The 12,111-nt window shown below is 45.0% G+C and overlaps 1 protein-coding gene across 6 annotated transcripts in view; it reads left to right on the top strand.

Annotated features, from left to right (window-relative positions):
* The first annotated feature begins 3,279 nt into the window (after nucleotides 1-3,279).
* Xpnpep2 (X-prolyl aminopeptidase 2) overlaps nucleotides 3,280-12,111 on the top strand; it is a 29,242-nt gene continuing 20,410 nt past the window's right edge. Inside the window, exons 1-5 of one of the 6 annotated variants that reach the window (XM_008773513.4) lie at nucleotides 3,281-3,743; nucleotides 5,936-6,069; nucleotides 8,591-8,664; nucleotides 10,513-10,623; nucleotides 11,918-11,981. In XM_008773513.4, coding sequence (XP_008771735.1) covers nucleotides 6,021-6,069; nucleotides 8,591-8,664; nucleotides 10,513-10,623; nucleotides 11,918-11,981 — 298 coding nt within the window. In that variant the 5' untranslated portion in view covers nucleotides 3,281-3,743; nucleotides 5,936-6,020. Of the gene's footprint in view, nucleotides 3,744-5,540; nucleotides 6,070-8,590; nucleotides 8,665-10,512; nucleotides 10,624-11,917; nucleotides 11,982-12,111 lie in introns of those variants that run through there. The other 5 variants (XM_008773514.4, XM_039099427.2, NM_057155.4 and 2 more) reach the window with 5 other exon arrangements.

A 12,111-nucleotide genomic window follows, 5' to 3' on the forward strand; every position in this document is an offset into this window, starting at 1 on the left:
CGTGCCTACAGGTTTTCACTGTACCTGTTCTAACAACTCAAAGTCACAGGCAGTCCAAATGGCCATCAGTCATGGAATGCAAGTGGACTAGAGCTTGGAGGAAAGGGGAAGTGTCAGGAATTGCTAATGAAGGCCACAGGAAATGGAGCTGACCCAGGATTAAGTAAAAGACAACCAGGTTGTCAAGCAGTATCAAGAGGTCCGCCAAGGTTGAGCACTGTGAATCTTGAAGTGATCTCAATCCCAGAACTAAAATGTATTCTCCCATGGAGAACAAAGATGGTTCAAATGCCTTGGGATTCACACACTCATTCAATTCATAGTTATTATTTCACTGCCTATTAAATGACAACAGTACTCTAGGCCTTGGGATATAGGACTGAACAAAAGCAAACAAATCCTACAGAATATAATGCCAAGTAAATGCTCTGAAGAGTAATTAAGACAGGATGAATGATGACAAGTAGTGTTGAAGCACAGAGAACAGAGAAGGCCTCTCTCTCTGTAGAGGTTGCATGTGAACAGAAGTCCATATGAAAGCATAGAGAAACTTCTGGAAAAGGCATATTCCTGAAGAGGAGATGGCTCATTTAGTGAAGTGACATACAAGAACAAGGACCTGCATTCAGATGAACAGCGTCCGTGTAGAAATCCTGTACAGCAGCATATGTCTGCACAGGGAGGCTGTAGAGACAGACGGATCCCCGAAACACATTGGCTAGCTAGTCTAGTCAAATAGATGAGCTGAAGAGTCCATGAGAGAGCGAGCCTTCCTTCAAAATTAAACTAGGGGGTTGGCAAGAAGACTCAGGGGACTGTGGCACTTGGTGCACAAGCCTGACAGCCTGAGCTTGAGCCCCAGAACTTACACGGTGGGAGGACAGAACCAATCCTGGAAAGTTGTCTTCTGACTTCTATGTGAACCATGGAACACAGATGACTATACTTCACACACATACTATACAATATAATGATGATAATGATGATGATGATAATCATAAAGTAGAAATAATCAAAGAGGATATCTGATGTCTACCTGTATCCTCCATACTTATATGCATACACTCATACAAACACATACACACACGCACACACACGTGCGCACACACACACATGCACACACACACACACAGAGGAACATCTTATTTGTAGGGATGGCATGTACAAAGGTCTTGGGGGTAGGAGCACTAAGAGGATAAATTGAAAAAGAGCAGAAGAGTTATATGTGGTGGGATGGGTTGAACTGAGGGAAATGTAGTTTGGACCAAATAAGAAGGAAATTGGGATTAGGGGTTCCTGATAAGTGGGCAAGAAAAACAGGAAGATTTGGCATGGTGGAAAGTCAGGTATGGGAAGAACAAGAGATAAAAGTCAATTATGGATGGGTAGATGTATTCAGAGAATAAAGACAGGAGTTCAGAAAGTCAGAGGACAAAAATTCTAGGCAATACCAAAGCCCCAAATGCTGTTATGGGTGAAAGGTTAAGGATGTGTGGCAAAGAAAGGGCTGAGAACTGAGGGACTGTGGACTGGAAGAATGTGCCAAAGATGGTTAGAGGCACAGCAGGAAGGGCTGACCTACCTTCCAGAGCAAGCACCAGAGGAAAGACTAGGAGGACTTGGCAAGGCCAAGTCAGGAAGAAAGAAACCTGAGAAAAGGCCAAAGGTGGTGTGACTAGAGTGGAGATGGGAGAAAAGTGGCACAAGATGGCTGAGAAGTAAAAAGACCTAGCTACCAAAGTGGACAGATGGTGAGGAAAGTTCCAAAAGAGTCTTGCCAAGTCCCAGCGGTGCAGCAGAGGATCCTTATGCAATGCAAGGTCCTTGAAACGGCAGCACAGGTTTGAGAGAAGCCTGGCTAAGCACAGAACTCAGCTGGGCCTCCAGATCTGACTCCGTTTGTGTGCACAGAATGAAACTAAACTCCCTGGGGAACCGAGCATGAGTTCCTAGCCCATAACCACTAACTTAGTGCAAGGGGTAGAAGAGGAGAAGAGGAAGAAGAGGGGTGGAGGAATAGGAGGCAGGGAGAAGAAAGAGCAGAAGTGGGGGAAGAGGAGGAAGAGGCAACAGCTTTGGCCCGCAGCTTGGAAGAACCACAGGCAGTTAGGAGCTGTTAGAGAAGAGTTGCTCGTCAAATCTACCAGGGCCAGCAAAGGGCCAGCCAACACGCTGCCTGGAAAGGATAAAAGACAATCTCTGCTGTCCTACTGTGAGCAGATGAGGAGACCATGGACTACATAACTATAAAGATCCAGTTCCAGGAAATAAACTTTGCACCCCCCCCTTAGACCACACCCTACATGCACTTCCCAGAACCAACATACACACTTATTATGTACAGGGAAGCATTTTCCAGGCTTGCTTTTCCCACTTATTATAGAAAATGAAACCAAGAAGTTGCACATGCTAGGCAAGTATCCTATCACTGAGCTGTACAGACACAGACACAGACACAGACACAGACACAGACACACACACACACACACACACACACACACACTTTTTTTTTTTTACCATTTTGACACATAGTCTCACATATGATCTGAACATCACATTCTTTTGAGGAGAGGGATGAGGAGGCTGGTCCATGCATTGCTGGGGTCTAGTGTCAGCAAACTCATGCTAATCCTACTCTACTGGGCTCTGTCCTGAATGCTTTGATGAGGTCAAGATTCTGTAACAGCAAGCCCTTATCCTCAGGGATAGGTGGTATGGAAATTAAAAAACGAAGTAAAGGTAGTAAGGCAAAGTTGTGTTTTTCTTTTTAATGCCCAGATAAAGTGTTGTTTGTTTGTTTCAGTTCTTTTGTTTTTGTCATTTGTTTGCTGTGAAACAGAAAGGACAGATCCAGATCAGAAATTGAGATGGTAAGGCAAAAAGCGAAGGAGGCATGGTGGAGAGAGACTGCAAAGAAACTTCTCCAATTTCAGGACTTGGCCTTTAGTGTCCAGCCCTTAGGTCCAAAGATGCGAAAGCAGAAGTGAACTGTCTGCGCAGGCCACAGGGTTACTGTAGGGTGTGACTCATGGGTTTCCAAACAACTTTGATACAAAGGACCCTTGGCCAGTTACCCTGCCTATCTATCTTTAATCAGTGCTTTCCACTACAGGACTGTTGCCAATGTTTGAGGTCAAGTCCCCAAAAGAATGAGAGTGAGGACAGTAGTTCCTCGATAAGGAGATAAGGAAGGAACTGAGGGTTTAAGCATGTGAGGTCATTGTTACCACCAAGGCCAAGTCAAGGTCCTAGAAGATGGAAGTGAAAGGCTAAGTACTAAGCAGAGACATCCCAGGACAGAGATCAGAAAGCGAAGGCGAGATGCCTGGGTTGTTGGATTGCTTTTGAAACCTAGGTCTCACTGAGGTTTACTGTTGTAGCAATAACTGCTATTTCAGCAATGTTGGTGCCAAGGACAGAAAGGACAAAGTGTAGTTGAGACTTGCTTTGTTGCTGGTTATGCATGTCCACGAAGGAGCACAAAGCATTTGGGCTTTGTTCTGCCAGACAGCAGCTTCATAAGGACTAATTGCCCCCACTGACGTGCTCTGCTCCTCGACGCACCAGAAGACTGTCATGTTTCAGTAACAGCAAGTCATAGGTAAAAAAAACCGAGGGCTCAGAGAGGTGAAGTCAATGCCCGAGGCCACACAGATGACTGTTGACAGTAACTGTCCCCGAAGGGTATCTCTGCATGAGCCCATGCTAACCATGTGAAGTATATGCTACAGCACAAACAAGAGGTGAGTGCCTTTGAGTGGACATTTCCTGTATCCTCTGGTTTCTGGGAATTCTTCACCAGTCATGGGAAAGATAGGAAATAGGGGCAGGATTGGGGGTGGGGGGGGGGACAAGAGCTTTGGCAGTCATAGAATGGCAGAGTTCTCCCAGTTCTGGGCCCTGAGGCTGGGGACTTCTGTCCTTTGCTTTTTTCCTCCTGAAGACAGTGGTCACAGAGTATCCTCACTTAGTTTGTCTGTCTTGTCAGGGGATCCCAGGAAGACCCCCACTTCCCTCTACAAAAGTCCCTACTCCATCATTCTTTTCTATTGTTTGATAATTTCATTCATGCATATAATGTGTTTGATCAAGTTCACCCCCATTATCTCCCCTCCCCCAATTCCTCTACTATCCTACCCCACCTCTTCCCCCTCCCAACTTACTGCACATTTTTTTCCTACCCGAGTGGTAGTGGGTGTGGGACTATCTATGCCCTTGAGCATGGATAACCTCTTTGGGGCACATGTCTGAAAACATAAACTCTCCCTCCCTTAACAGCAATCAGTTACCTTAGATAAGGGTAGGATTTCACACTCCCCGCCCGACCCAACATCCATGCTAGGAATGCTTCCTCATTCTTTTTTTTTTTTTTTTTTGAAGTTAATGTAGCTCTTTATTTTTTTTTAATTTATTTACTACTTAATAATAATTCTTTGGTTTCCCGGCAAACATCCCCCTCTCCCCTCCCCTTCCTTATGGGTGTTCCCCTCCCAACCCTCCCCCCATTGCCGCCCTCCCCCCCACAGTCTAGTTCACTGGGGGTTCAGTCTTAGCAGGACCCAGCGCTTCCCCTTCCACTGGTGCTCTTACTAGGATATTCATTGCTACCTATGAGGTCAGAGTCCAGGATCAGTCCATGCATAGTCTTTAGGTAGTGGCTTAGTCCCTGGAAGCTCTGCTTGCTTGGCATTGTTGTACATATGGGGTCTCGAGCCCCATGCTTCCTCATTCTTAAATGGACTGTTGAAAGCCGCCTTAAATTCATTATGGTTACAAACAAGAGGTAAACACATTAGAAATAAAGTCAAAACTGGATAGGATGCCTGTAATGCTAGTAGTCAGGAAGCTGAGGCAGGAGGATTGTAAATTCAAGGCCAGCATGGACTGGTCTTTTGATATAAAACCCCATGTTGAAACAAATAATAACTTGTCACTTGTCAGAATTCCTTCCTGAGCTCACAGGACTAAAGGTTCTACAGAGCCTTTCCTTGGAGCTGCTATCTTAGAATTGATGTGACATGAAGTTCCCTGACGGGACAGAGTACTGGACATGAGTGTGCCTGTGCCTGTGCCTGCTACCACACACGCCCATGATCTCTGCTTTTAGCTTTCTGCTTCCCTCCCAGTGAGTTCTGTTGTTTAGGAATAAGCCACACTAAGGGCGACCAAATCCCTGATCTGGAAGCTTTGTCAAGAGTATTTCCAGTTCTCTGTCTTCTCAGAGCCCTCAGACTCCTCCTTTGGGGTCTTCTCCCTTCAATGGCATTCCCTGGTCCCTGCAGATCTTTGGGCCTTCAAAGACACTCCAGATATCAAGGTCCCTAAGCAGCTTAGGGTTTATAAAGCCTAGAACATGCAGCTGAATGGGACTGGGGGATCCCAAGGGAGGGTCTGCTGCTATATTTTAGGATGGACCAGTGGGGAAATCTCATGCCAATTGCCAGCTGTAAGACGGTAACCCCTCCCCCGGTTGCAATCAACCTCCCTGATTTGGGTGCAGGATCAGGAGAACACTCATACACTCATTCACTAGCTTTTTTTTTTTTTTTTTTTGGACACAGAAGGGCTTAGAGGAGGAACAGAAGTAGGAGCAAATATCTATCCCAAAGCAAAAGCAGGGCTGCACCCAGTGCCTGATGTGAGCTAATAGGAAACAGCTTCCTGGAAGGGTGGGGAACAGAATTTAGGAACTGCTAGGATAGAGCTGCTGGAGAGGGGGCTGGGAGAAGCTGGCAGATTGAGACCAGCTCCGAGATCTTTGGACTCTGCCCGGGACAGGCTCACGCCCAACTCCACAAGAAACCAGCACAGGTTGCTTGGGCAGCTTGAGGCTCCTCTGTCCACTGTGGCTTCCCACACTCCTGAAACAACAGGTTAGAGAAGGATCCTCTTCTAGCTCAAGACAAAGCCATCGGCCTTGTTTGCTTCTGCCCAGGAAAGGCCTGGAAGAAGAGGCCACCAAACAACCCAACCCTCTCTCCATTCCCTTGATCTACTCATCGCCAGCATCTGGAGACCCAATGGCCCAAGCCTACTGGCAATGCTACCCCTGGCTTGTTCTCCTCTGTGGTATGTGCACCCCAGCCTCTCCTGACAGACAGCGCTGATCTTTCTCTCCAGGCTCAGAAAAGTTTGGAGTAAGGGCTAGGATTCGGGTTATCTTTTTTCTCTTTGTCACTCTATCTTGCAGAAAAAGGTCCTGGTGGGGTTCATGACTTGGATCAAATCTAGTTTGGCCCCTTTCCATACCTGCACAAAATGATTTTGTCACTTGTGAGGTTGATCGCTTTTTTTAAGATGTCTGCAGGAAAGGCCTTGCAGAAGGGAGCCAGGCACACAACGCAGTCTGTTACGGATGTTTAACCAGTGAGGATTGGAGGACTTGCTGCCCAGGAAGTTACTAAGAGGAATCCTTGAGGTCCAAAGATGGAGAATTCTTGCTAAACTAACTTAACAGGATTCTTACTGAAGGCAGGCCAGGATGGTGAGGTATCAAAGGGAGGGGGATGAAGAATCTGATCTGATGTGATCTTGAAGGTGATCAGATACTGAAGGGTGGAAGTTTTCTGACTTAGCAGAATTCTTACTAGGACGATAAAGACCTGGCAGGACAGGGCAGGTACAAAAGGTCAATGTCGAAGTTTTGTCAAGAAAAGAGATGAAGGGGAGATGTGGCATCTCCTCTAGGGTGGTCTGTTTGTTTTCAACTAGGTATCCAGTTCAGCTTCCCACCACTATCCCTGGTCCTGGGAAAATGTCTCTTTGTTCCCTGACAGCAGGGCCTGCTCATTAATTCAGCATCCAGTTATCTCGTTGGTACCACCCCTGTGCCAAAGAACACAGAGAGAGAAAGTGATAGACCCTGGTGTTCACATGACTGTGGATTGGCTAGGTCTCACTTCCTATGTCGGCATGTTAGCACTGCTATTTTGCTAGAAAGCTGTTCCTACAAAACTGGGGGTTCATTTCCTTAGATTAACAGTACGGGTATCATTGCTCCTCTGAATTTATGAGGCCAAGTCATTCAAGCTTTCATAATGTTACAACACAGCTCCTTCTATCTGTTTCTCAAGCCACTTAAAAGGTAAAAGTATGGTAACTAGTCTCTCATGGACCCAGGGAAGGAAGTCCCCTAAGTGTCAAGAGGTGGAAAGGACTGTGAGAGATCAACAGACTTTCAGGTCAGGAAGGCTCTCTTTTACACAGCTCCGGTGCCTGGCACATAGCTGCCAGTTAAAAAAATTTGTTCAGTGAATATTGGGTTGCTTTGTTAGGTTCATACAAAATTTGGTAAAGAGCCCAAACTGGAAAATAGATCTCCATATAGTGTGTGTCATTTGTAGCATTTCCAGGACCACCTCCTACACATGGTCTGGTGAAAAGATGGAAAGGGAACCCCTGTTTCTTCCATGGTCCTGAGAACTAAAACTGGGGACTTTTATATTTTTTGAAGAATGCAAAGGCTTTACCACTGAGCCACACAGCCAACACCATCCTCTACACCCTCCTTAGATGACCTAGGTTCAAATCTCCATCTAACCACTCATTCACTGTGGCAAAACCTGAACAAATTATCAAACCTACATGGATCTTGACCTCTTCCATTATAGAAAGTGAATTTCTCACATGATTGTCACAAATATCAGAGGAGAGACCATTGTAGCCCATTGACAGTAGGACTGCATTCTGGGAAATATACCATTAGGCATTTTTTGTTACACATTAACATGGAATGTACTTATAAAAACACTGGATGACTATAACATTATTAGACTATATAATTATATAGGATCATTGTTATATATGCGGCCTGTAGTTGATCTCAGTAGTGTCGGGACTGTGCAGCCGTTACATTGTGGAGTCCATTTGTACTTTATTCCATATTATCTTTTGAGACAGGCCCTCACATGAAGGCCGGGATGGCTCCAAACTTGCAACACAGCAAAAGTTAATCTTGCATTTCTGCCTCTCCCTCCACAGTGTTGGTAATATGAGGTATACAGTGCTTCACTTGGTTGTAAATGACGGAGTTCTCTATCTGGCATACAGTAGGAAATCTTTAAATGTTTATTCACCTTTTCCACCCAGTGATGGTGTTGGACTAGAATTGCTGTTTTACACTTAATTGATGCCTAGAATAGTAAGCTGAGACTTTGACCGTAAGAAAGGGTACAAGTGACACTTGGGTTTAACTAACACACACACACACACACACACACACACACACACACACGGCCCTCTAGGGCATTTCAAAGAAAATTTGATTTGAAAATTTAATGTATACCATTTTTTCACTTTACTAGACCCTAAAAAGACACAATTAGGTTAGAAATGGAAAACTAATGTGATGAACAGTAGAACCCATCCAGAAGTGGTAATCACTTGTCAATGACTGTGACCTAGGGTGCCATTCAGTTTTGAGTCAGCCTGATTTTCCATGAAATGTGATTATTTTTAGTCTCAAATAGAGTTGGCCAGCCTGGTGTGTTTTAAAGGATACAGGTCCTGCAAGCTGAGGGAAGATGTCCCTTCACTCTGTGAAAGCTCTCTGGTCCCCCAAATAACCCTAGGTTTGTCTCCGATTTCCTAGCATGTGCATGGAGTTACCCAGGGCCTGAGTCCCTTGGAAGAGAAGATGTGAGAGACTGTTCAACCAATCCTCCGGTGAGGCTTTAGCCCCACCCCCACATGCCCGTCTCACCCAAACATTCCTTCCGTTTCCTGCTGTTAGTCCAGCAGCTAGCCTTTCCTGCAGGCTTTCTTCTGATTTCTGCGTTCTGGAGCCCTTGTTTCTTACTAAAATCCAACAGCAGCAGCAACTCGGGCATCTAATATACCCACCATGGGTGCTCCATTCCCCAACCCCACTCATTTACACAGTTTGTTGGCTTCTGTCCTGGCCTAAGGCTGAGAAGCTTCTACCGGAAGGGAGGCAAAGAGGCTGGGTGGTGAGAGAGATCACTAGCTGGCTCTTGGCTGAGGCTAGCCAGAGGCAAAGAAGCAAATGGAATGAATGAATACAAATTCTAGAGTAGCACTTCTCAAGCTGTTGTTTGCCACCACAGGAAAACCTATTTCTGATGATCTTAAGAATACCAAGGGGAGGGGTTGGGGATTTAGCTCAGCGGAAGTGCGAAGAGCGCTTGCGAAGAGCGCTTGCCTAACAAGCGCAAGCCCTGGGTTCGGTCCCCAGCTCCGGGGGGGGGGGGGGGGGGGGGGGAAGAATGCCAAGAGGAATGAGGTAAATGGGGTGGCTGGAGAGATGGCTCAGTGGTCAAGAGCACTGACTACTCTTCCAGATGTCCTGAGTTCTATTCCCAGCAACCACATGGTGGCTTACAACCATCTATAATGAGATCTGATGCCTTCTTCTGGTGTGTCTGAAGAGAGCTACAGTGTACTCATATAAATAAAATAAATAAATCTTTAAAAAATTTGCTACAACTCGGTTTCAAAATTATAGTTATTTAAGTAGCAATGAAAATAAATATTGGAAATATTTTTTTTTTCTGATGGTGACAACCCACCGGTTGAGAACCACTGTTTTAGAGGGAACCTGTGAAAAGAAAAATACCAAAGGAGGCAGGGAGAAAGCCAGAGAGCTAGAAAATCTAGCTAAATGGCAAAGGGAGGGTTGAGGTTGGCAAATGGGACCCAATGAGAAGAAAGTGGCCAGCTTCACAGCTGGACTCTAGAATGAGCCTCAAGACAAACATAGAACGTCTGCATACAATGGCAGCTTTATAGGACCACCAGGGCCATCAAATGGATGAGCAAGCTGCAGCATTCTCATATGCGAACAAGTCTGGAGTTCTTGCTGAAGAGAAGGCAAAGCAAGCAAGCAAACAAGAAAAAAAAAAAAAAAAACCCCAACGGTGGTTTTGATTTGGAAGATAAAAGGCCCGCTAAAGAAATATTTGGCTTAAAGAGGAACTTTCTGCGAGATGTCGCAAATGCCTGGGTACTCATTTACTTTCTAGTTCCATTTGGGGCCAATGGGTCACTCCTGGAAGAGTACGGTTGCTGGATAGAGAACAGGGCAGTTAATCACGCTTAAGTTTCAGGTGATAATATTTTGTACTAAAGTGTGCCCCAAATAGTGCATGGGATATATGTATATTAAAATAGGATCCCTTGCTTAATGGAAAGTCAAATCAAACCAGATAGGTGACCTGTATTTTTGTCAACTGGACTCTCAAGATATCCCCAAAAGGATCTGCCCATACTCTGGCCTGGGACCAGGGAGGAAACCCCTGTAGTTTTCATCTACATATCCAGTGGACATTCAGGTCCCTTAATTGTTCTACAGGGTCTTCAAGCTCTATTATACCTCCATCGGTAGTTAGCTTAGACTTCTCAATTTAGATTAACCAATGCTATCAGCAGCTACCCCATCACTCTTAAATATAGCCTAAATACCCCTAAACTCACCCTCAGGAAAAACTGGGTGCTTCCCTAGAGGCAAAGTCACAGGCATCATTTTATTTAAGCAATGCATATGTTATCTGTCAGCGCCTGCCAGTTACTGCTGTCAATACAACAATGCGGCTTGCAGCCCTCCGCCAGCAGATGGAGAAGTCGAATCTCTCTGCCTACATCATCCCAGACACGGATGCACACATGGTAAGAACCAGCTCTGCGCTCTCTCTCTCTCTCTCTCTCTCTCTCTCTCTCTCTCTCTCTCTCTCTCTCTCATCTCTTCCCTCTCAATTACTTGGGGTTGTTGGCCCCTAAACACAAGCCACAAATAAGAGCATAGGAAGATGTGGAAGCTGAAGAGAGAGAAAGCATTTCACAGCAAAGAGGACGAAAATGGAAAACTTCCCATACATCAGCTTAAGGTTAACTGAAAGAACATACCTCCTTACATTGGAGGAAAAACAAGGCCAAATTTTCTTGACCTGTAGAGACAACAATATAAAAACAACATTGGTGCTAGGGATATGGCTCAATGGGTAATGGCATTTGCCAACAAGCCCAATAACCTGAGTTCAGTCCTCAGAACCCATGAGGTAGAATAGGAGAGCCAATTCCCACAAGTTTTTTTTTTTAACCTCCACATGCGCATGTCTCCACACATACAATTCCTGGTCCAGCTTGTCACAGACCCTGTGGTGGGAACGGTACAATGATCCAGGGTGCTAGACTATATACATGTGGCAGTAGACTGAGGGGAGAAAGCAAACAGAGAACAAGGTGATGGTCTCTATAAGAACCATTTCCCCAAAATAGCAGCCCTGCCTACTCGGCCTACCTTTTCCCACCAGTACGTCTGCCTCTTCCTCATCCAGCTGCTCATACCAACCCAGCTAGAAGAAAAGGCATTTGCAACGTCAGTGTGTCTGCTTCAGTTAATTGTTGACCTTCTGGGCATGTTTAAGAACTTTGACTAAATATCCAAGCTTCTTTCAGCAAAAATAACAACAATGTGTCTTCAAGGATGATGAGAACTAATATAAAGTCATCTTGCATCAACAGTCCAAAAGAAGGATGTTTCAACACTGGTATATAAAATGGCGAAGTGTTTGCATATAATCTATACAGACCTTTCTATGTGCTTTAAATCATCTCTAGAAGACTTATAATTCCTAACACAATACAAATATATAATGTACCATACTGACTTGCTTAGGGAATAATGACAAGACATTGGTATATATTGAATATACTTCTATTTTCCACAATATTTTTGACCAAGGCCCAAGTTGATAGAAGCTGCAGATTTAGGCCATGGATATGGTTGTCTAAGTGGCCAATGGATAAAGCCATGTACAAAAGTGATTTATGCAGTATCCAATTAGTGTGATAGACTGGAAAAGAAGACATGATATTTTAAAAATCTAAGATGTAGTTGTGGCCTTCCTCTTGGTACCTGAGTCCGTGAAGAAAGTTAATGATGGTATTGTTGGTTTCCTAGAGTGAGTATATTGGCAAACATGATGAGAGGCGAGCATGGATTTCTGGCTTCACAGGGTCTGCAGGTAAGAGCCATTATCTGTCCTCACTGCTTCATGTTGGTAGACCTAAGCTGATTACAGAGGACCCGGGTTGGCCATTTCCCCTGCATCCAAAACCATGGGCTGGTATTCATTCTCATTCTCCTCACCCCCA

The sequence above is a fragment of the Rattus norvegicus genome, chromosome X (genome assembly GCF_036323735.1).
Source record: "Rattus norvegicus strain BN/NHsdMcwi chromosome X, GRCr8, whole genome shotgun sequence".
NCBI classification, from domain to species: domain Eukaryota; kingdom Metazoa; phylum Chordata; class Mammalia; order Rodentia; family Muridae; genus Rattus; species Rattus norvegicus.